This window comes from Gymnodraco acuticeps, unplaced genomic scaffold, assembly GCF_902827175.1.
Source record: "Gymnodraco acuticeps unplaced genomic scaffold, fGymAcu1.1, whole genome shotgun sequence".
Lineage (NCBI taxonomy): Eukaryota > Metazoa > Chordata > Actinopteri > Perciformes > Bathydraconidae > Gymnodraco > Gymnodraco acuticeps.
The window spans coordinates 1,502,906-1,524,733 of record NW_022989755.1 but is presented as its reverse complement, the minus strand read 5'-3'; the positions used below and the strand labels follow the sequence as shown (position 1 = coordinate 1,524,733).

The window sequence follows — 21,828 nt, the reverse complement described above, 5'->3', positions numbered from 1 at the left end:
AGCTTACTCAGTCAGTGCTATTTCATTATTCCTCTATGTCACAACATGTGTTCTGATGTTATCAAAGAGGTTTATGGCTTACAAAAACAATGCATGGGACTGACATTTTAGAGATGAGTAAATTAGGGCATTAGGTTGAAACCATAGACTGTATATATAAAGGTTGAAACTCAAGTTAATTCAGAGAAAACTTGTAGGGGTTCAAAGCAGAAACTGCTGCTGTTGTTCCTGTCTGCCAGGGCCGCACTGTACATGACACACTCAATGTTTGCTTAAAGATTTAAATTGTTTGGAAAGAAGCCAGTTTCTGTTCTGTTACCGAAGAGTGGGGCGGACTGTGTAAAGTCTGGGAGGAACTTAAAGACGTAAACACGTGAAGGTACAGAATGTTCTGAGGGGGAAGTGATGAATTAAGAGTCATCGAGAAGTTTCATCAGTATAAAGAAATGTTTGTTCCTTTTACATACACAAAGATTTCAGACTGAAGTTGAAGTCTTCAGATGCTCATGTAAAGTCAGGAAATAGTTTGAGCAAACAACTTGTAAAGTAACTTCCTAGAAAGTGTTATGTACAAAATAGTTGAACTCTTGGAAGGAAGCTGCAGATATGGGTGTGTCTTAATGTTCAGGGCCGGCCTTAGCGGCAAGAACAGTACATTATGTGCGTCCCCACCCCTTAATTGTTAGAGAACATCCATTCACTGAGGAAAACACCACCCTTTCTTTGCTCTCATTGGAGCAAAAACTGACAAAAGACAAAATCAGTTGGTTTCCAACTTTGGTTCAACAAATAAAGCTGTACATTTTGAACATACAAAAGCACAACGATTTAGTTTCTACTCACCAGGAATTAAATCAGCAAAGTGGGTTAGGAACAAACTATACAAAAAAAACACAAGACAAAGAATATCCAAGTATGACTTTATTTACAAGCCCTCTTTGTTTTTGCTCCAAGTGTTGTTGAAGCGAGCAGCGACGAGGAGAAGGCAGGCAGCAGGTTTTAGATTTATGAGCTACAGTGCAGCCATGTGGAAAACAAAATGCCTCACTTCAAGGGAACAATAATAACTCTTGTAACACCGATGCAGAAAGCAAATTGGATTGACAAAACAACTTTATTAGCCTAAAAAACGTTTTTTTGTTTGGTTTGTCAGTAATAAAAGGGGATTTTATAATAACAGTGGTTTCTTATAGTATGGGTCAAATATAACAGGTTGTTAAAAAAACAAAAAAACACTCATACAATAGGTAAAGTTAAATAATAAAACTCACATTCAGTATCTCCAGATAATATTCCACAGTTATAATATGAAATAAATCATTAAGAATGAATATAATTTATGAACTGAAATAAACCATCTCTTTTTATTTGGCTAATTTATTAATCAAGGCATCTGGGTCTCTTTATTTAAGACGACGTGAATCCCAATAGCTGTTCAATTGGTTTGTACCGCCACTCATCTGCTTCCAGCTCCTCCACCAAGCTCGCAAGTTTCTCCAGTCGAGACATTTGTTGATCTGGAAGAACACATAATTGTTACTTTTTAGTGTACCAATTTGTTAATGGATCAAGACAAATGAACACATTTTTTATAAACACAGTTACTGACTTACCACGTTTGACCTGTTTAAGTGTGGAGGCGACTTGGTAGCTGAATACAGACTCGCATAAAAATCTGTCAGTGCCATCTAAAAGGGAACACAACAAAATAAAGAAGTTTTATGCTTGTGAAGACAGAATTGAAGCTCAGCTGATAGTTCACTGATGTGAGAAGTTCAGGTTAAATATTGTGAATTATCAGCATTCAGAGGTTTTAAATGAACAAAGAGGAAAAGCTGGAGCAATTTGGCAAATCAAACCATTGGTATTATTGTATTTCGAGCTATAGAGGCAGCGAAGTGAGGAGCCAGGCGGCCTTTTACGATACAATCCAATACACAAATCCCATGTCAGTGGCATTGGCAATGAGGCTAATGATAAAAACGTTACCAATACCTCACTTTGACAATTAATATTTCACAGTACTTTATGGGAATTCAGTCAAAAAAAGATGACACATGATGTGTGCTATGACTATACTAAAGCCCTACATTGATAATGCATTATTATTAATAATATTAATTCATATGTTTTACATGAGGCTAATGCATTGATGAAAAACAAACTGTTTCTTTCTAAAAGATAAATACAAGCCAACATTACAAAACATTGCAGGTTATTTTGACTTTTCCATCTGCCTCAAGGGCTAGAATAAAAACAATTCTGTATGCTACATGTCTTAACAAAGTTATCAAATTTGGTATTGGTTCAGCTTTTTAGTTTTAGTTGTTGAAGTTAAGAGCTGCATTTATTATACTTGTGTTGTTACAGCTGGATAAAAGAGGCTTCTTGGAATCTGGCATTGTCCTGAGAAAATACTTTGGCACGTATGTATATCATTCCGTTAACAGATGCTGAGAACTGATAGTACAAATTGCACAAGACTCAAATCCTAGTTGTTTTTGACACAACACGCCCTAACATATTTGGCCCAGGTTCATCAATGCAGCCTCATATGTTAACTATATCTCATTGTATGACCCCTATATTCCCTGCCTTGTTGGAAAAGGAGAGATAGGTAAAGACAGATGCATTTAACAGTGGGATTTCAATCAATCAAAATTACAGACTCAGGGTTCAGATAAAAGACAAGACATTACATATAATACATTACATACACAGCATTTATCTCACCTTCCATCATTTCCCCTGCACCTTTAGGATATGTGTACAGGACTTTCCTTGGAGGGATGAGCTCTGAAGCACTGAACCCAGAGCCGGTCACCGAGCTGCCGCTGACCCCTCCCGCAGAGGAGGACGAGGAAGATGCTGCCATTGCCTCAGAAAACCTTCAAAAACACATCAAGAAAATGAGCTGTTATGCTACTGTGGCTGTGGTTACCACACATATCATTTGTTGAACACAGTTATGGACTGCTACTGTTATCACCATAGCCACACATGCCTGACATAGCTAAACTGTGTAGGTTTTCTAATCTAAATAGAAATGGTACAATCAAATATCAATGTATTAACTGCGACAACTATGCTAGGTGGCTAGCAAGAAAGCTAACTATTCTTGTTGCACTGATGTAGGCAACTGCCATTTACCATGAATACTATTGAATAAAACACAGCAATAACAACGATTTAAAAACAATAAAACTTACTGCCGATGTCTCAGTTATGAATGTGTTTCGTATTTGATTCCGTGCAGTTGGTTCTGTTGTTTGTTAAGATCTGTTGCCACTACTTTACGTCAAGGACAGCACTTTACGTTTACGCTACGGCATTCGTGCCTATGATTTAACAGTGATGTGGATGGTTCGCCTGGATGATTGTTAATTTCCATTTGTAGATCTACTAAACGTCAACCCAGGACCCTGTCTGCCGAACAGCACATAAACCAATGTGTCAACTCACAAGTTAAGTTATTCCATGGCAAAATAAGTGTTTTTAAAGCAAAATAAGCTTATTTACTTGGCTGCTAACTTGAGCATTTAGCTCACTTTATAGCGAGCAGTTCTGAGGTTTACTTAGGTTGAGCTAACGTTAGCTGCTTTACATTATGGACGTTTTACGACCAGCTCTTATCAATATAAATGGGAGAATATACCGGAGGAATGTCACTAAGGACTCTAAGGAGGAACATTATGAGGAAGAAGAAGAAGATGTGTCTTACATGGGGCCACCAGGTAATTGAATCCTGTCAGTGGTAGCAACTGTTTTTTAGTCACAGACAGTGCTGTCAGCCTGTGGCCACAATTCCCTATCAAAGACTCAAAAATATATAAATGTATGTAATATAAATGTGTGTTTTCATATTGGTTAGAGAGTGAATACCTCGAAGAAGATGAAGCCTGTGACACAAAGTTAATTGAACAGACTGATAAAGGATACCGCTGTGCCATTGAAGTCCCAAGTGTTCTTTACAAGTGAGTTGTTATCAACAACATGCACATGTTTGGATTGTTGTGTATCATCCCTAATTTGAAAAGCACAAGAAGTTTTGTTTATAAGCAGCATAATGTTTTTGTTCTGCAGATACATCATTGGAAAAAAAGGAGAGACAAAGAGACGCCTGGAGTCTGACACAAAGACATCTATCAGCATCCCAAAACAAGGAGTGGAGGGGGAGATTGGTGAGAATTAACTATATAATACAACGTTAGAGAGCACTTTCTGAAACAAAAATATTTTTCTTTAATTGACTTTCTCTGCCTGACAGTTATCACAGGTTCCCATAAAGCTGCAGTCTCATCTGCAGTCACACGTGTTGAGCTCCTTGTTGAGAGTTACCGGAAGAAGCAGCCTTTCACACATTTCCTGTCATTCCCTTTGAGTAATCCCAAAATCCAAGAAGGATTCCTGACCTTTAAAGACGAGGTGTTGAAGCAGTGCTCACAGGTACTGTAGAAGGAAACCTACATGTTGCCATGATGAGGGGCAAGGGCGGTGTCTGGTCTAAGATCAGCACATTATATCCTCAATACATTCTGTATTTACAACTCTTTTTTAATTTGTGTGTAGGATCATGGAGTTGAGGGGAGCATCTTTCAGAACCCTGCAAAGCTTCACATGACAATCGGCACCCTTGCTCTGTTAAATGAAACAGAAGTGAGAAAAGCATGTGAACACCTCCAACAGTGTCAACACTTTATCCGGTAAGGGCCAAACAAGTTGTGTGACTGTGACAACAACCACAAAACACAGTTATTTTGGAATACTGTTGGGAAACAAAACAACATATACTGCTTTAAGGCATAATCTAGGAACAGATTATATTTAAAATGTTGTTAACAAAGCCCATTTAAACTAGCAATGAGCTGATCCTACACACAAGTATTGTTGCTGTAACCAAAGCCTGAATTAAGTTGTTCCTTTATGCCATAGAAACAAACGCACATCAAACACAAATAGTGAACCACACTTGGTGTCCCTTCATTACTAACAAAGTGTGGACTGTAGTTTGTTTTTTGTCAAACCTGAATATACCATTTAGCTGCTGTTAATACTTACTAGGGCACCAAATCCATAGCAGAAAATAGTCCCCAACAAATATGGTGTGTACTGTAGGTAATCGCATTTTAATCGCAATTACGATTTTGGCTTGCAACGATTATGAAAACAACATAATCGAAATAAAGCAATATTTTTAACTGTTCTTTATTATTATTTATTTAAAAAAAATATATATATATATTTGTATTGGTTTTTAAATTGAATTATACTTAAAGTTCAGGGTAATCAACTGTTAAAACCATACTACACATTTTTTCTTTCAATAAATTGATGTTTTCAAAGTAAATGGATAATCGTTTTTAATAATCGTGATATCAATTATTGACCCAAATAATCGAGATTATGAATTTTGCCATAATCGAGCAGCCCTAGTGTACTGTAACATATGCTTAATCTACTTGGCCGACCTGTTATAAGAAATGGAACCTTAAAGAAGAAAAGAAGAAAGAAAGTGTACATTTGTGACCCATTTTTAAGTATTCGTATCTTAGTAGTAACAAAGGGAATCTGGGCCACAGAATGGTTGGAGCAGATTACATAATAATGATTAGATTAGTTAGAATAACAAGTGAACTCGCATAACCAACACAAATAATAGATTAGATTCCAACACAGTATTACAAATAGACCATTGTATTACAGTTTATTGCTTGCTCAACATTTAGGGTCTGAAAAATGTGCCAGGTGGGTCACTATTCTTTTTTGTTTGCTGTCCGCCATCAGGGACATCACAGAAGGAAACCCTCTGACGTTGGAGGTGACGGGCATAGAGTACATGAATGATGACCCGGGCATGGTGGATGTATTGTATGCCAAAGTCAACGCGAAAGACAAATCTGACAAGTAAGTGGATCAATAACAAATCCTATGGAGAAAATAATATTTGTGATCAAATAATGTATTTTTATTTTTATACCAAAGAGATGGACACATACAATCAACCATTCAACAATGAATTAAAGTAATACAAAACATATGTATTATATATATTGTATAACGTATTAATCTCTTATATTACAAAAAGTACACGTTTATTTTTTTTACAGACATCCACACACATCCCACAACCTACGCTAAAGACAGAAAAATAAATGATATAGAAATGCGTACTCATATACTGCATTATTACATACATACATATCTGTCTGCAGTAAAAAACATGAAATGTAAATGTTTATGATACAAGAAACATTTTATTCAACCTCAAAGAAGCTGAAAAATGAACAGAGCCAGACGCAATAAATACAAATATCCTGTGAAAAAAGAAATACATGGACAAAATGGACACGTCATATTTCTTTATGTATTTCTGTTCTTCAGGTTGCAGCTGATCGCGGACCGGCTGGTGGAGCACTTTGTCTCCGCAGGGTTGATGGTGAGAGAGTGGGACAGAGTGAAGCTGCACGGCACCGTCATAAACACTCTGTTCCGAAAGGACTCAGGTAGAGACATTACATGCGAGCAGTATATTTGCCAGTAGTTGTTGTTCTGTTGTGTGACCACATTGATAGCTCTTCCCCTCACCCTATTTGCCAATGTCCCCTTATTATCTTCTGGCGTTGACCTGAGCAGGAGTGACGACAACGCTGAATCCTTTAACAACTGCAACAACAAATTCCTGAATATACCCGACAGGCAGCCAGATCTCTGTTTGGCTACAGCTCTGTTTACGTGCGCCAAGCGGCCGTGCTTTCCAAGTATTTTGACAATGGCTTCATTCAATTTGGCCATGGATAAAGTCCAGCCCCAGTTCTCAAATTTGTACTGAGCTGACCAACAACACAGCACAAGGGAAGGTCACTGCTGATCGTGTTTGCCAGACAATTAACATTCAGTGTTTATTTCTTCTCCTTAGTCCCTGTTTCACAACTGAATGCCCTCGATGTCACCTTGTTGTTGCTCCACTGTAGCAGCAACTTAATGACATAAGTTATTTGTTTTCTTTGTTCAGTGCTGCACTGTTTAGCTTGCCTTTTACACTCTGGTGTTTTTCAGTTGAAGACGCGGGCGGCCCAGGGAGACAAACCATGAGTGAACGAGAGGCTTTTGATGCCAGAAACATATTAAAGGTTAGAGGAAACTCACTCCTTCCTGCACCTTCAAATACTGCAGCATTAGAAACATCCAGACCTGTGCTCACTGCTTCACTGATGTCAATACCAGATGCCATTATACATGGGGATTTAGAAGGTTTTGTTTATAGGCCAGATGAAAAATTGCCTGTCAATAGTCCAGATATAAACACTTCAACCCCAAAAGGAACATTTCATGATAAAAAAAAACACAGTTTTTCTTGCTTTTCATTGGTACCACGTTTGACTACAGCAAAAACTGTAAAAAAAAAAGTAAGTTTAGGTAAGGTTTACTTAAAAATACACATGTTTGGGAAGTAGTGAACTGGATAAATGAGGCTTGGATTATTTGTGTGTGAGAGTTGGTAAGCGGTTGTTTTGCTGTTGTTTTTTAAGACAGCTACCGTTTACTACAGTAATAATTTTCCTAATGTTTTAGATTCTTCGTCCACCGTTCAGGTATGCATGAGAAACAACATTTTATTCTCAAATTCAAGGTAATGTGGGATGAGAACTTGATCATTTTGGCAGTGAAGTACTCTTCAAAAGACATTTAGATAAAAATAATTGTGGTTCAATTAGTAAAAAAAAGGGGTAAAGTAAACTTCTGAATGCTTTATTTAGACCTTGCACCATACAACTGTTGCAACACTGCTAACATTCAACACACTGTTTGTATGCTTTTAACTGCTGTTGACATTTCAACTGCTTCTGGAGTAGCATTTGGATATGAGAGCTTATTAATAGGCCTTTCAAAAAGAGAGATTAAGGTTTTTGCAGGGGAACATTTTAATACCACTCTAGCATGCACAAAGGGTAATATAGCTCATGTTAGGGCCGACTCACTCCTACCCATCGTAATGGTGTTTTGATTTCAGGCTGGTATTAAATGATTATGTTCCCAGACCAGCTGCAAAATGTATTTAGCTCACCATTTAGAAGCCAGTTAGAGTTGCCCTATTTCAAATCACTTTTTTAGTTTTTAAATCTCCAGTCCTGTTATCTTCAATATATGATACTCAGTTTTAGTTGGAACATTTATATAGTAAGGCCTATATAAATGTTTATTTACAGCAGACATTTTGACTTGATACTCTAGCAAAAGCACAGGTGTTACAAATAAGGCTCTGTTATGTTCTACAATAAGCTGTGACAGTGATCAAGCATTCACAATACAAAGACCCTGAACCTGATAAGTGGAAATCAGCCATCTTTTATTTCTTGTTGTGGGTTTTTTGTCCTCTGGTGTGGAACAGGAAACATCGTATTGCATAGATGTGTATAAAAAAGGGTCTCGGCTACACGTGCACAACATGTAGGCAGTTGAATTGTAAGAGAAAGCTGTTTGCTCTCCTAATTGGATATACATGTATCACAAACTATTAAGACCCTCTTCAGTCGAAACCTATAGCGACAATAGGAATCTTTTTTATTTATAAACTATATTTATAATGCTCTTCTCAAAACAAACGTACAAATAATACTTATAATAATACATTTTATTTATATAGCGCTTTTCACAACTCAAAGACGCTTTACAGTATGAGGGAGGGTAGACAAACAAGGACAGGCAAACAAATAAATATAATAAAATAAAATAAACAAAAAATAATAATGATGTGCCATCATTGTGCTCATGTGTCAATGTTTCCATTTGTTTTCTTTTAATGCCATCAACCTGCCAGGGACTGCAGATGGAAATGAGCTTTATTGGCTAAATCTGCCACATTTACAAGATGGACTCAAAGGCTCATGTTCATTAATGTGCATTGTCCTTTCTTAAAAAATATATAAACAATAGTTATAATGCAGCTTACAATTACAAAAATTGTCAGAAAGATTTGCCATATGTGTCCCTTTGTAGATTTTCAAATGTTTATTCCCTCAGTCCTGGCTTACGATTTGTAACATTTAACAAACCAAGCTAAAATATAAGGTGCTAAAAAATGTATTAGGTGGAGAAATGTACTACTCCAGAGTATATTGATTAAAGCTGTTATGTGAAAGAAGAAGAGCGTACCTTTTTAAAGCTCAAAGAGGAGGGTTTGGATTGATTTTTATTTTATTTTGTGAGCAGCACTTGTGGTTTCTTTGTGTGGGACAACTGAAATGTGACACCCAGTTGAATCTGCAGATCAAAACAGCTTCAAAATCACCTTCCCTCCACTGCAGACAACATGTGCACACAAGGGTGCTTACCACTCTCACTTGCCCAGTAACCATGGTAACGCCATGTTTGTGAGTGACAGAATTTAACGAGCAAGGTCGACTCTTCAAGCAAAGTGCTTACTATCTAAATCATTGAGTGTTGGGACTACTTTTTTAAAATCTGGGAATAAGGTTTTATAATGGTGTTGTGGCTTTGTATTTCATTAATTGAAGACGTTTTCTGTTTTTCATTACAGAAATTTGGTGCTTATCGTTTTGGAGAGTTTGGGTTGAATACGGTGCTGCTGTCCCAGAGATATTCCTCAGACTGTACGGGCTACTACACCTCTGCAGGGAGCGCCAACTTCTCATGAGCTTCTACGGACGAGCATTTTCCGAGGTGGGAAATTAAAAATTAAAAACCTTTTTGGTTAGCTGAAGCTGTTATAATGGCAGTGTCCAGTAGGTGGCAGCAAAGATATTTTTTGTTTCTCCAAATGCCTCCTTCCACCTATCTATTTGAATCAAATTATGTTTCCTAAAACTCTATGAGAACAATTTATGCAGGAAAAACTAAAATGATCACTAGTTCAGAATGATTGAAATGATCAAGCATTTAGACTAAATATGAAACACGCTCTCAAATTATTTGAAAGACTCGATAGTCACATCTTTTATTTGTGTACTTTAGTGTGCAGTCCTTTGGTTCTCTTCAGGGAGTTTGAGGCAAATGACATCAAAGTAAACGATAAATGGGTTTTTCAATGGAACAGACAATCAAAAAGAAACATGACAAAAGCAAAAATCAACATTAAAAAAATCTCTGTCTTGACCATTGTGTATGGGGATTTGTTCTTCACAATGGATAGTTATTTTATTTAGTTTCACTGTACCAGTAGAATAATGTTACCTTGTGGGCAAAACTGTTATCATAGAGGAGGAGATGATGCCTTTGTGTGTGAATTTGGACTGTTGAAGATCTAAAGCAGCAAAATGTTTGTTCAAACAGTCGTGGATCCGGTTATATTTCCAGGGCTATCGGGGTAGATTTTTGTAAAACTAGGACAAATTTCTATAAAAGGGACATTTTGATAAACATAGTGCTTAATGCAACCAATTACATTTTCCCAGGTATTGCACATTAGGACAATTTTGAGAAACAGAGGCAGATATTGTACTTTTTACTCCATTACTTTCGTTTTGTGGGAATAGTGACTTTGCATTGTCATATTTTACATACACAACTGATTAAGAATGTACATACAATTAAATATTGTTATTGAGGAAACCAGCCAGCAGTATATTAAGTTAAAATTAGCTTCACCTTGCGTAGCTATGCTGCTAACACAAGTCTGTACATTTCACAGACAATGCTTCATGCCATGACCAGGGGCGGACTGGGACTACAAATCAGCCCGGGACTCTCGACCGGCCCACTTCGGTACCGCCGGCCCACGCGGTGCCGCAAGTAAATACCGCTAGTAAATTGTCGACGGACGGGGGGGGCTGTGCTAGTGACTTACCGCAGAGGTAGACATTAAGGGTAAAATTGACTTGTATTATCACTGGCCCCACCATTGTAACCACTGGCCCGGAGCATTCGTCCAAAAACAAATCGACTAATAATGAAGAAAATTAACACATTTGTTGCAATAGTAATTTATGCACCAACTACATTACTACTTGTACTCCAACATTTGAATCATCAGTTCTTCCTCATTTTCCTCAATTGTTCATATTTGGTTTATTAAAATAATGATATTGTGGTCATTGTTAAAAAATGTCTGCTATTATTGAGTATTATTATTTGTATAATGCACTTTCCGCCTTCCTGTCATTAGGAGTTAGATATGTAATGGCTATAGATTAGATCCTTCATTATCCTAAACTGCTGGGACATTTCGCCAATACCTTTATATTGTCTACTCTTTACTTACTTGTCAGCATAGGTCGGCCTTGATGTACAGAGCCGACAGAAGACCTTGTTTATATTGGCATCATATTGAGAGGTGCAGCCAGTGACGCATCCTAAAACCAGGAAGTAAGCTGCTGGTTCCCTACACAAAAAGCAATGGGATTTCTCCACATGGTTTTGGAAAATAACTGGAAATAAGGTCTGTGGAAAACAAACCTGTTTGATAAATGCACGTTTTGTTCAGCCGGATAATCTCCACATGTCTACCCTACTTTTATAATTTTCGAATCATAAATCTAATCGATAGATTATAAAAGGGTTTTAGGATGCGTCACTGCACCACTAGAAGCCAACTCCATCCATCAAGCTGGCTGAAACTTTCTCTCCCTCTTCTTCTCATGCTCCCTTTCACTCTCCTTTAACTCCTCCGGTGAATTTATTTTATTTGAAGATTGTTTTTTGCCCGGCTACCGCTGGTATTAAAAACATTTTGGCGAATGGTTAGGCGACGCGATAGTCTGTAGTGAAGGAGCGCGCTCCCGCTCACGGGAGCCTGCTCGCGCTGCGCTCCCGCTCACGGGAGCCTGCTCGCGCTGCGCTCCCGCTCACGGGAGCCTGCTCGCGCTGCGCTCCCGCTCACGGGAGCCTGCTCGCGCTGCGCTCCGCAGCAAACAGCTGTTTGCTTTTCACCCAACAACGACAACCGACTCACGGAACGCTATGTTGTAGCGTTGATAAACGAAACAATTTAACTAAATTGCTAGTCAAAATACCAATACCACAGGACAATTTTTTTAAAGCAATATTTTTAGTGGCCTGAGCGGGCAAGTGGAAAGTACGTTATGCTGGCCCGGGGTGTCTAAATAGTGCTTCCGGGCCAGCGGGCCATTTAATGTCGAGCCCTGCCGGTTACCGGCTGGCCCACATCGTCCGACCGGCCCACTTCAGTACCGGCCCATCGGGATTCGTCCCGAACGTCCCGATGGCCAGTCCGCCCCTGGCCATGACATCAGGACTTCTTTAAACTTACCTAAAGGATCTTCTTCCTGTTTGAACATTTACTTGTTGTCACCTGGTAAGTATCAACATCCAAATTTACAGTGTTACCCTACTTTCTGTCAAAATGTGCCTACATGTCCATTCTTGTGAGATTATTGCCTGGTACATTTTGTATACATCCAGTTTGAAAGTCAGTTCTAATGGCATTTTCTGAATAATTTGATGATTCCTGCTGCGCCGTGACAGCTGCTATAGCTGGTCAAAGTTTTTTTCAACCGCTTTTCAGCCAATCATTTTGAGAAACTCAGAAAGTTTCAAAGTAAACACCGTGTGCCAAACTAGAAAACTTTCATAGCTGTTCTGAAAGGTTCTGTTTTCACACTGATCATAAGCAAGTTATACCAATTTCCTTTCATCTCTCTGCCTCATGAATGTCCTAATGCGTCACTGACATGATTTATTGCACCAGGTTTTTTCTCTTCCTCCATCTTTTATCAGTGCCCTCCCCTGACGAAGCCACAACCTTGTTCCCACTCCCGTCTGTCGAATGTGTCAGCAAATACATACATCGGACACAGAGCCTCTTGCTCTCCAGTTATTTTTTTCAGCCTTCCCCTCAGCTGCCGATGTGCTCTGCTTGGCATGCAGAAGGGCGATCGCAGCGCAGCCAAAGTTACATTGATGGAAAGTGAGGGTGCTTTTTGTTTGTCAGCTCTGCCATCCCATGCTGTCAACCCTCCCCTGTTCCCCTGGAGCCGTGTCAACAGACGACATTAGAAAGGGACATGCAAATTGAGTCAGCCAGCAGAGCCGTCCGTGCACTTACTGTGCCACTGTCTGGGTCTAAAATGTATCTTTCTAGACTCAAGGGAGGCACCTAATTATCCACTTCCTGTCTCCTGAGAGCATGCTTGTTAGTGGGTCAGGAGTACACATCCAGCATAACGCCACTCTCTCTCAGGTAACAGATACAGTGAGGATTCTGCCAATAGTATTGCTCATAAACACACAGAGAGGGAGAGAAGAGGATTTGTAAGTTAATAGAATTCATTGAGAATATGCATCCTTGTGTCTTTTGGCAGGGACATGATTTAGGATGTGCTGGCCAGATGTCTTCACTAATGATCACACTGAAAACACTGGACTACATCGGACATATTCCATTTGACAGATTTCTATATAAGATGTTTGGGGTTTCTGTTTATTTAAATCACCATGCTTGTGTTTTGATGCATAGATAGGAATATATCGGACGAGGGGTGCGATAGCTGATTACTTCTCAATATCGGGCAATAATAGTGAATATTTCCTCAATTATTGAATAACAATCATTTAGTACTATAATATGTGAAATGGAACATAGTCAAAATGAGCATTTAAGGACAAAATGAACAATTGATGAACTGTTCATAACTCACATAGTCAAATTATGAGCATATAATGACATTCTTAAACAACATGCTGATTGGCACCGATTAAAACTTCTCATAGACATCATTTAAATGATTACAGCTTTGTTTTTACTATTTTGTCATTCATTAGGTTTTTATTACAACACGTATATCTGCATTATACCTACAATCATTGATGGGGTAAAGCAACGGTTTTAAATCCCTTGTTTTGTCGAATTAACAGGCTAAAACCCATAGAAATGTCAATCTACGACAATATACAACAGAACAATGAAAGATTCTTACATTTGAGAGGCGTCCTTAGTTGATATATACATTTAAGTCACATACAATAAATGTAACAAAATAGTACATACACTTTTGTTTGTTTTCCACAGATGTATCTTTGTTGGGGGGTAAAAGCATTGACTTAACCAAATCATGCTGCTACCTACGTATGTTGTCTGTGTGGGTGAGTTTGCTTACGCACTGTCCAACATACAGTACATATTTTTTCTGTCCCCGCCACATTTCTCACCCTAATTAGTCATCTCCGTGCTTCCTGCTGTGGGAACGTCCCACCGGACCCTTGAGATTTCTAGACTAGCATACGTCCCTATCAATAAGACAGATTAATGAGACCTCTGTGTCTGTTTGTGTTCCTGCATACCTTTTTCCTCTGTGGATCCGCATCCTTTGAACGATCTGAGGAGTCACGGGAGCTGGCTTTCAATTAAAATGTTAACTAAGGATCAAGTTACTTTTTCAGCATCTGTGTATGTTTTTGTTTACAAGTCAAATAGTCTTTGAGTAGAAGAAGGCTACAAGCACAGAAAACAAGCCCTTGCAAAGTACAACCAGTTGATACAAACTCACATTACTATTTTTCCCTTATGTTAAAGGAAGAGAAATAAAGGGCAGCCATTTTGAAACAAGTGAAAGCAAAGCAATCTCTTAGGTGAGCCCTGTTAAACTTACAGTGAACCTTTTATAATGAGAATTCACTCGTGTTGTTAACGAAAATCTTGTGTAACCTCAACTAAGCATTGTTTAGGCCTCCATCTAATTTGCATATTTAATTTCATTCAAGTTCCAAATTAGCCTTTTTTATGCAAAAGCTGTTGGAAATAGGTCTTACTTGATCAATATCAACCTTTTTTTCTGCACATTTTGGTTCTCATAACGGGTGTTTCAAAACGTGCATTCAGAGCGCTGGAAACAATATATATGTTTGACAGACGTGACCTTTTTTAAAAGAGTAGATATGTTCGATTTGTTTGCTCTGAGTAATAGCCCAAATGAAATCGATTGAGCTCTCTAAAGCACGAGGGTTGATCAGGTTCATAGAATATTAAAATCCAAATCCAATTAACTGAAAGTGTGAGTTTGACAGCAGGAAGCTGCTCAGATGACATTTCAGTTGGTAGCTTTGTATTCCTGGTGTCATGTTTTCACCTTAACAAGCTTGAATCCTTAGATTATTTAAAGGAGATCTTTTGATGGATCAAACACGTCTATCCAGGAGAAGTTACAAAGGTGCTATATTACTCGTCCCGCTCAACAAAGCAGGCACATCTTTCAAGTTGGATATTGTAAGTGGTGATATATGCCAGCCTGCCTCCCTTTGATTGTGCTCTCATGTTGGATGTGACTCCAGCTGAGTGTCAGTGCCGTTTGAATGTCACACTAATCACTCTGTCACTAATGGGCATGAGCGGTCCTGATGGACAGCCAGGGCGAGAGTATTTGAAATGTCTAATGTGCGTCTCCTGCGAGGAGGCAGGTGATCCCTGCTGCAGCGCTTTATCATTCAGAGTGCAGCTGTCCACGTCTGTTGATGCTGGAGGCATTCACACAGGAGCAGAGGCACAAAGCCCAGTGTGTTTGAACAGCAGGCAGTCATTCAGAGCTGCTGTTTACTCCCTGTACCCTTTGCACAACAACACATTTCCATTACCCCTTCATCTCTGTTACTTTGTCCTGATAATTGTCTGATGAATAAATGTCAGAAAATATTGAAATATGACCAACAATTCAGCATAACCCTAGATGAAATGTTAGAAATGCTTGTGTTTAGTTTATTCGTTTTGTTGTAATGTTTATTGTCATATCTAATATGTTATTTCCAGTTGTATACCTCTGAAAATGTTTTTTTAAGTTTGTTGCGCAGAAACATATTGTTATCTGGAAACAAAACACCACCACACTTATGCAGGTTGGCATATTAGCGTCATTACACTTATTTAGGCACTGCACTTCAGAAACTGCTAGGAAAAAGGTATTCAAATGTCACTAAGAGCTGCAATTTCTCATATTTGAGGAGCTGGAACTAGTTAATATTTGACATGTTTACTTTACACATGTATTATATGATTAACTGTTAAATTAAATTAGAATCATTGGGGAGTGAATACATTTCCCAATAATACTTAAAATAAGTGTATTTAGCATTGCCAACTTAAAGGGGACCTATCATGCAAAATGCACTTTTGTACGTCTTTTATACATGAATATGTGTCCCCGGTGTGTCAGGGAACTCACCAAGTGTCATAAAACACAACCCTCTCTCTTTTCCTCCATACCCAAATCTCTAAAAACGGGGCTGCAACGGATCTGATACAGACTGATCCAGATTTGAAATGGTTCTGAAGCCAGAAACGGGGTGCTCCGCCTATATGGGCAACTCTCCACCTATCAGGGGAAGGAGAGGTTGCGTGGCATGGTAACATGACGCTGGTGCCTCGCCCCCCTCCTTTGCAGGGGGGCGTGGTCAGCTGCAGCTCATTTGCCACAGAATCAGCCCTTGTGAAGACAGGGCTGGAATAGAGCAAATAGAGCGAAATGAGGCATGGCTAAAATGCATGATCTGTTTGGTATTTTGAAAAAAAAACTTCACAGACATGTTTTATATAGGTATGGCCCTACAATATATTATTCAAATATAGCATGATAGGTCCACTTTAAGGATTGAGGAGGTTGGATGACGATCTTTGTTTAAATTTGAAATTATTCAAGTGAAGAAATGAAAGCAGCATTACTTGATTTTCTGTCAACCTGGGGGCAAAACAAGCTGTAAACCGAACGTATTACAACTACGATATTATGGAGAATTTGTTAGCTACATTTCCGAATAAGTATAGAGGGAGAAGCATTTCCATTCTTCTGGAGTCTTGTTTCTGGCCTTTTCTCACCTTACAAATACAAGTCCAATATCCCTCTCTTTTTATCTCAGATTTTAACTCCTCCAAAACTCATGAGGGAAACACTGGCTCTTTAGCAGCTAAACGCTCCATACCTTCACCAGCTAGTCGCTAACACCTTGATCGATGCAGGTTTAATATGCAGACAGACATTGAGCTTCACAGCTGTAAACTCACTCTGTCGGATACTGTAAACAAATCCTTTGTTTTCTCCATCCCCTCCAAAGTCTTTCAGATCCAGTCACACAGCCCTTAATGCTGTTATTTATTGGTAGGATGTAGAGTAGCGAAACTGATGGGGATTTGTCATTTCTAGTGGGTATAAGCTTGGTATGCAGACTGAAAATAAATAATCTTTGAGACTGAGTATGTCAGGGTTCAGAATATTTGCCAGCTTCTGTCTTTTGTGTTCATTTAATTGAAAAGTTGCTACGCTCTGTTCCACCCATGCTGCAGCAGCCTGCAGTGAAAAACAGCACCTACCCTGCTTTCCCTGCAAATGCAAACTGCTGTCAGACTGCTCTCAACTAACTCTGCACTTATTATAGCTGTGTGACCCAGTTTGAGTCCAATTGAATTAGATCTATACGCATTTAAAGCAGCTCCACTTACAGCTGTAAATCACTCGAGATTACTTATTAAATGCCTCCCGATGTGGTTTATTCTTTCCTGAACTTTCAAAATCACTTATTTTGATGGTTCTCCCACCCAGGAACTTGCTTTCAGGCTCCATTTTCTCTTCATGCATGTCACTTTGCAGTGGTAGCCCCATTCACAGAAGTAACTGCAAACAAGCACTGGGGGCTGTTGTAGAAGACACTCAGAAGCAGAAAGGGGTTTGTTTTTATTGTGTTATCAATGTTTAATGCAATTTGGAACATACTCAAGTTAATTACAAAAAATAATATAAAGGATATGACTCGATGCATCAAAGAATCTTAACACACTGAGATGTATAAAGTAGGGCTGTCAAACGATTACAAATTTTAATCAGATTAATCACAGCTTAAAAATTAATTAATCATGATTAATCACCATTCGAACTATGTCCAAAATATGCGATTTATTTATGCATATTGTTGTGGGAATGGAAAGATAAATGAAAGAAGGCGGATATATCCATTTAACATACAGTATCTATGTTTATTATAACATTTTTCTGCGTGTCAAAATGAAAGACAACCCACAGACCTATCAATCATCAAACCGTGGGGTCTTAATTCATTACGTGTTGATTTCTATCAACGGGGGAGTACTTCAGGAAAGTCGACGGGGGGGGGCGGCGGCGGCTAGTGGAGTACTTCGTGACCACAGAGTGTGAACGTTGTGATCAGCTGTTTTAGCGCAGTTCTCCGGTGAAGGGGGGGGGAGTCTCCCTCCGTAGCCGGTTGGCGTAGTTTTGGCACAATTCCGTTGTACAGACCGACGTTAACAGCAGCCCTGTCTGTGCACACGGAGACCGACTCTGTCGTCCGGTGATCTAACCGCCTTCTGGAAAAGCTTCACAAGTCCGTCGGTACGCAAATGCGCTTTGTGACACAAGTGACGGTACGCATTTCAGAGAGATTACGCACATAACCTGCGTACCAGTTATGTGCACCCCCGTACTACAGCAAAAGTATTCTCCGTCGGGACTTCCTGCAACAACACCACGCCGTTATCAAATATGTTCTATTGAGAAGACGATCACTACGTGACAAAAGTTTTCAAAACCATGGCTACTGAAATCAATCTTACTAACTGCTGTCTGTGCAATTTACTCTGCGCGAGTTGGCAGACTTCATTTTGCTTCCTTTAACATCATTTTTCATGGTGGGGCTAAGCCATTTCTTGGTATGGGTGTAGCCTACCCCAGCCATACCCTGGCGCTGCCACTGATGGCACGTATGGGGCGGGCCATTCTGCACATGCGTTAAATGCATTAAATATTTTAACGCAATTAATTCAAAAAATTAATTACCGCCGTTAACGCGATAATTTTGACAGCACTAGTATAAAGTTGTACTAATTCTATTGTGTGTATTAGTGTTTGTATTTGCCTTAATACTGTTACTAATTATTTGAAAACTGTCATCTAACCCCTTCTGTCATTAGTCAGATTATTCAATAAATTCAAAGAGGGAAATTACTCAACAATATCGGATTTATCGTTTTAGCCATTTATCAAACACGTCAAACCTTCATTTGTTGCAGTTTTTCAACTGTGAGGATTATCCGCTTTAGTTTGATTTATATCATTGCAAATTGAAATGTTTTGGGTATTGGAATGTTGGTCAGGCAACACGGCCAAATATGGCTCCTTGGATAATTTCCCCTGTTTTCTGACATTTCATAGACTAATGGCGCATTTCCACTGCAGCGGGTAGCCCCGTGTAAGCGTCCTTAATCGTCCTCAAGCGGCCAGGCCAGTTTTTGGTGGCCTTTCCATATAGCGTAGCACCGGCTAGCGGGTACTTTTTCCCTCTTTTTCCGGCCCCATAAAATGGTGGTTCTATCAGGCCAGGGCCAGGGCTGAACTAGTGACGTCAACACTCTCGACTGCTGATTGGTCAGAGAGAATCGTCACAAGATCGCGCGCGAGATCATCCCTAGCGTCGCATATATATATCTAGAAGCAAGCTTGCAGCATTGTTATACACAGCATTTTTGTAAACGGAGGAGCTACAAAAATGGCAACGTCAAAGAAAAGCACACCGTGGTCGACTGAGGAGGTGACGACGTTCCTACATCTCATTGGGGATGATAAAATCCAGCGGGAGCTCGACGGAACAACTCGAAATGTGAAAAAAAAGAAAAGCCGATCGCCCCGCCTACACTGCGTTGCTACCAAGCCCCCAGGAAGTGCGCCTAGTCTGATGAGAATATTCGTGCTGGCCAAACGGCGGTACTACACTTCCTTTAGGTTGCTGGGCCCGGAAACACTTTTTCCCATTGATTTACATTGGGAAAGAGTGGTCTGTAACTCGTTGGATAATTTTTTTTAAACTAAATAAACAACCCAGTATGAACACTTGTATAGCCCTTCGTTCCTCAAGTTGTAAAAATGTGCTAATAACGTTATTCTGAGAGTTATTTCCCTCTGCATTATGAACGCGCATCTAACCCACGGGACTGCGCCGCCCGGCACGTTCATGTTACGTGTTCAGCACTACATGCGTTTATCTTTACCCATGGATGCACAATAAGAACGGACCATATCGCCTTACTGCCAGCCCATGGAGCTGTAATAATGGATATTGCACATGTTTGCTGTAATTCATCATTTGTAAAATATGATAGCCTACTACATGGGCTGTATGATGTAAATGTTATACCGTAAATGTTGTATTAAATAAAGTTAATATTACCGACGTAGATTAACGTCCCTGTAGCTTCTTATTGCACTAAGAAGCTTATTGCACTGTGTATACATATATATTACATTACATTACATTGCATTTAGCTGACGCTTTTATCCAAAGCGACTTACAATAAGTGCGTTATATATATTTCTCTTGTGTATATATATATATATATATATACAGTGCAATAATTATTTCATGCTAAATGAAGCTCTGTTGGATATCACTAGATCCTGTTACAGCGTAATATAAGTACATAACGACTGATATGCACATTAGCATAATTACTAGCTAGCCGCTAGCTGCTAACTGCTGCCTCGTTAATATGAAATCTATCATAACTACCATTACCATGCGGTCATGAACGCGCGGTGCTGTTACGTGTACGCAAATTGACGTGCTTGATGTGAACGAGCATTTTGGTTAAAGTTGCGCATGCACTATGAGCGCACATACGGGTACTTCTCAGGCATGCCGGGTAATCTGTGACGTTTCACTCTCTCAAAAGTTGGGCCATTTTGTCATCATGCGCTAATGAGCAACTCTCATAGGAATTAATGAGGCCCCGCCTCCCACGCTGTATCCAGTTCTTATTATACATCCATGGTTGCTACCCCAGGTCCTAAACTGTAATGGAAATGCGCCACGGCCAGCGAGGCAGCCCGAGGCCTGAGCGAGGACGCTTAGGGACGCTTAAACGGGGCTACCCCGCTGCAGTGGAAATGTGCCATTAATAACATATTGTTCTATCAGTCAACACAGTTATTGTAGATTAAAATAACCATTACTTGAAGTCCTAGTATAGTAAATATTAAACCCTGATTTTGTTGTTGTTGCAGGTCATGGATGAACACGGCAGCAGCATGAAGCAACTCTCCGTTGAGAGCAAAGCATTGTGGGAAACACCAGATGATGAACATGAATGGACTTACAACAGCGTGTCTTTGCATCCTAGCTGATTTTTTCAGTTGGAAAATGAACATTTGTTGGGGTTATGTTTTCCTTCATGCTGGAAGAGGTGCTACATTTGAACATTCTGGCAGGAATAAATAAATGTGCAAAGCATCCACCCTTGGCCTGTTGCAATTAATTGTAGTTCCTGAAGCGATCCTGGCGGAGTTGTTACATCACGTGAGAATATGTACAGCCTCGATAAGCAGCGGAGCATTATTCGTAAGACACAGAAGGCATGTGTTTACATTTGTACACAGCTAGTATTTATAGATAAGCAAACCCCTCTACGTGTTTCTACATGCTGTCATGCCTGATGTTATTCAAATTAAGCTTTCCTCCCCCCCGACTCCTTTTGTGTAAACTGATTTATGCTTGGTGAACAGGATGGATTAGTTTTATCAACATCGTCCTAGAGAGATACACAGCGAACTGATGACATCAGTTAATCCCCTTAAAGGCACTCTTCCACAGCGTAACTCTGATATGTACAACAAGATGTTGAACTACTGTAGTTAAGTGTAGCTGCTTGCATTTTTAACACAAGATTAGGGGACTGTTATATCATGTGAGAATATGTACACACTTGTTTTACTGAATAAGGTAGCTGATTAAGAGCATCTGATTTGGTCAGTGATTTAAGGTCTGCTGTAGAGCTCTCTGTTTCTGTAGAAGGGAGAAACTGTCAATCAATCAGAGCTCTGGAGGCAGGAAAAATAATGTTTTTTTTCTTTTTTCGTAGCTACATTC

The 21,828-nt window shown here is 39.4% G+C and overlaps 2 protein-coding genes across 3 annotated transcripts; one reads left to right on the top strand and one right to left on the bottom strand.

The window, feature by feature from the left end:
* Positions 1 to 906: 906 nt before the first annotated feature.
* Positions 907 to 3,364, bottom strand: anapc16 (anaphase promoting complex subunit 16). The gene is made up of 4 exons (XM_034212209.1): positions 3,210 to 3,364; positions 2,734 to 2,888; positions 1,614 to 1,688; positions 907 to 1,517 (listed from the first exon to the last, which is right to left on the bottom strand). Exons 2-4 carry the CDS (start codon positions 2,873 to 2,875, stop codon positions 1,408 to 1,410), a joined length of 327 nt encoding a protein of 108 aa, XP_034068100.1. The 5' UTR covers positions 2,876 to 2,888; positions 3,210 to 3,364; the 3' UTR covers positions 907 to 1,407.
* On the top strand, positions 3,336 to 21,277 carry ascc1 (activating signal cointegrator 1 complex subunit 1). 2 transcript variants are annotated; one of them, XM_034212196.1, is made up of 10 exons: positions 3,336 to 3,734; positions 3,872 to 3,974; positions 4,084 to 4,181; positions 4,268 to 4,446; positions 4,570 to 4,703; positions 5,785 to 5,904; positions 6,382 to 6,503; positions 7,057 to 7,130; positions 9,539 to 9,681; positions 20,967 to 21,277. In XM_034212196.1, exons 1-9 carry the CDS (start codon positions 3,608 to 3,610, stop codon positions 9,653 to 9,655), a joined length of 1,074 nt encoding a protein of 357 aa, XP_034068087.1. In that variant the 5' UTR covers positions 3,336 to 3,607; the 3' UTR covers positions 9,656 to 9,681; positions 20,967 to 21,277. The 2 variants fall into 2 exon arrangements, with proteins under 2 accessions (XP_034068087.1, XP_034068076.1); XM_034212185.1 differs by lacking the exon at positions 20,967 to 21,277 and adding an exon at positions 10,649 to 10,921.
* The last annotated feature ends 551 nt before the right edge of the window (positions 21,278 to 21,828 follow it).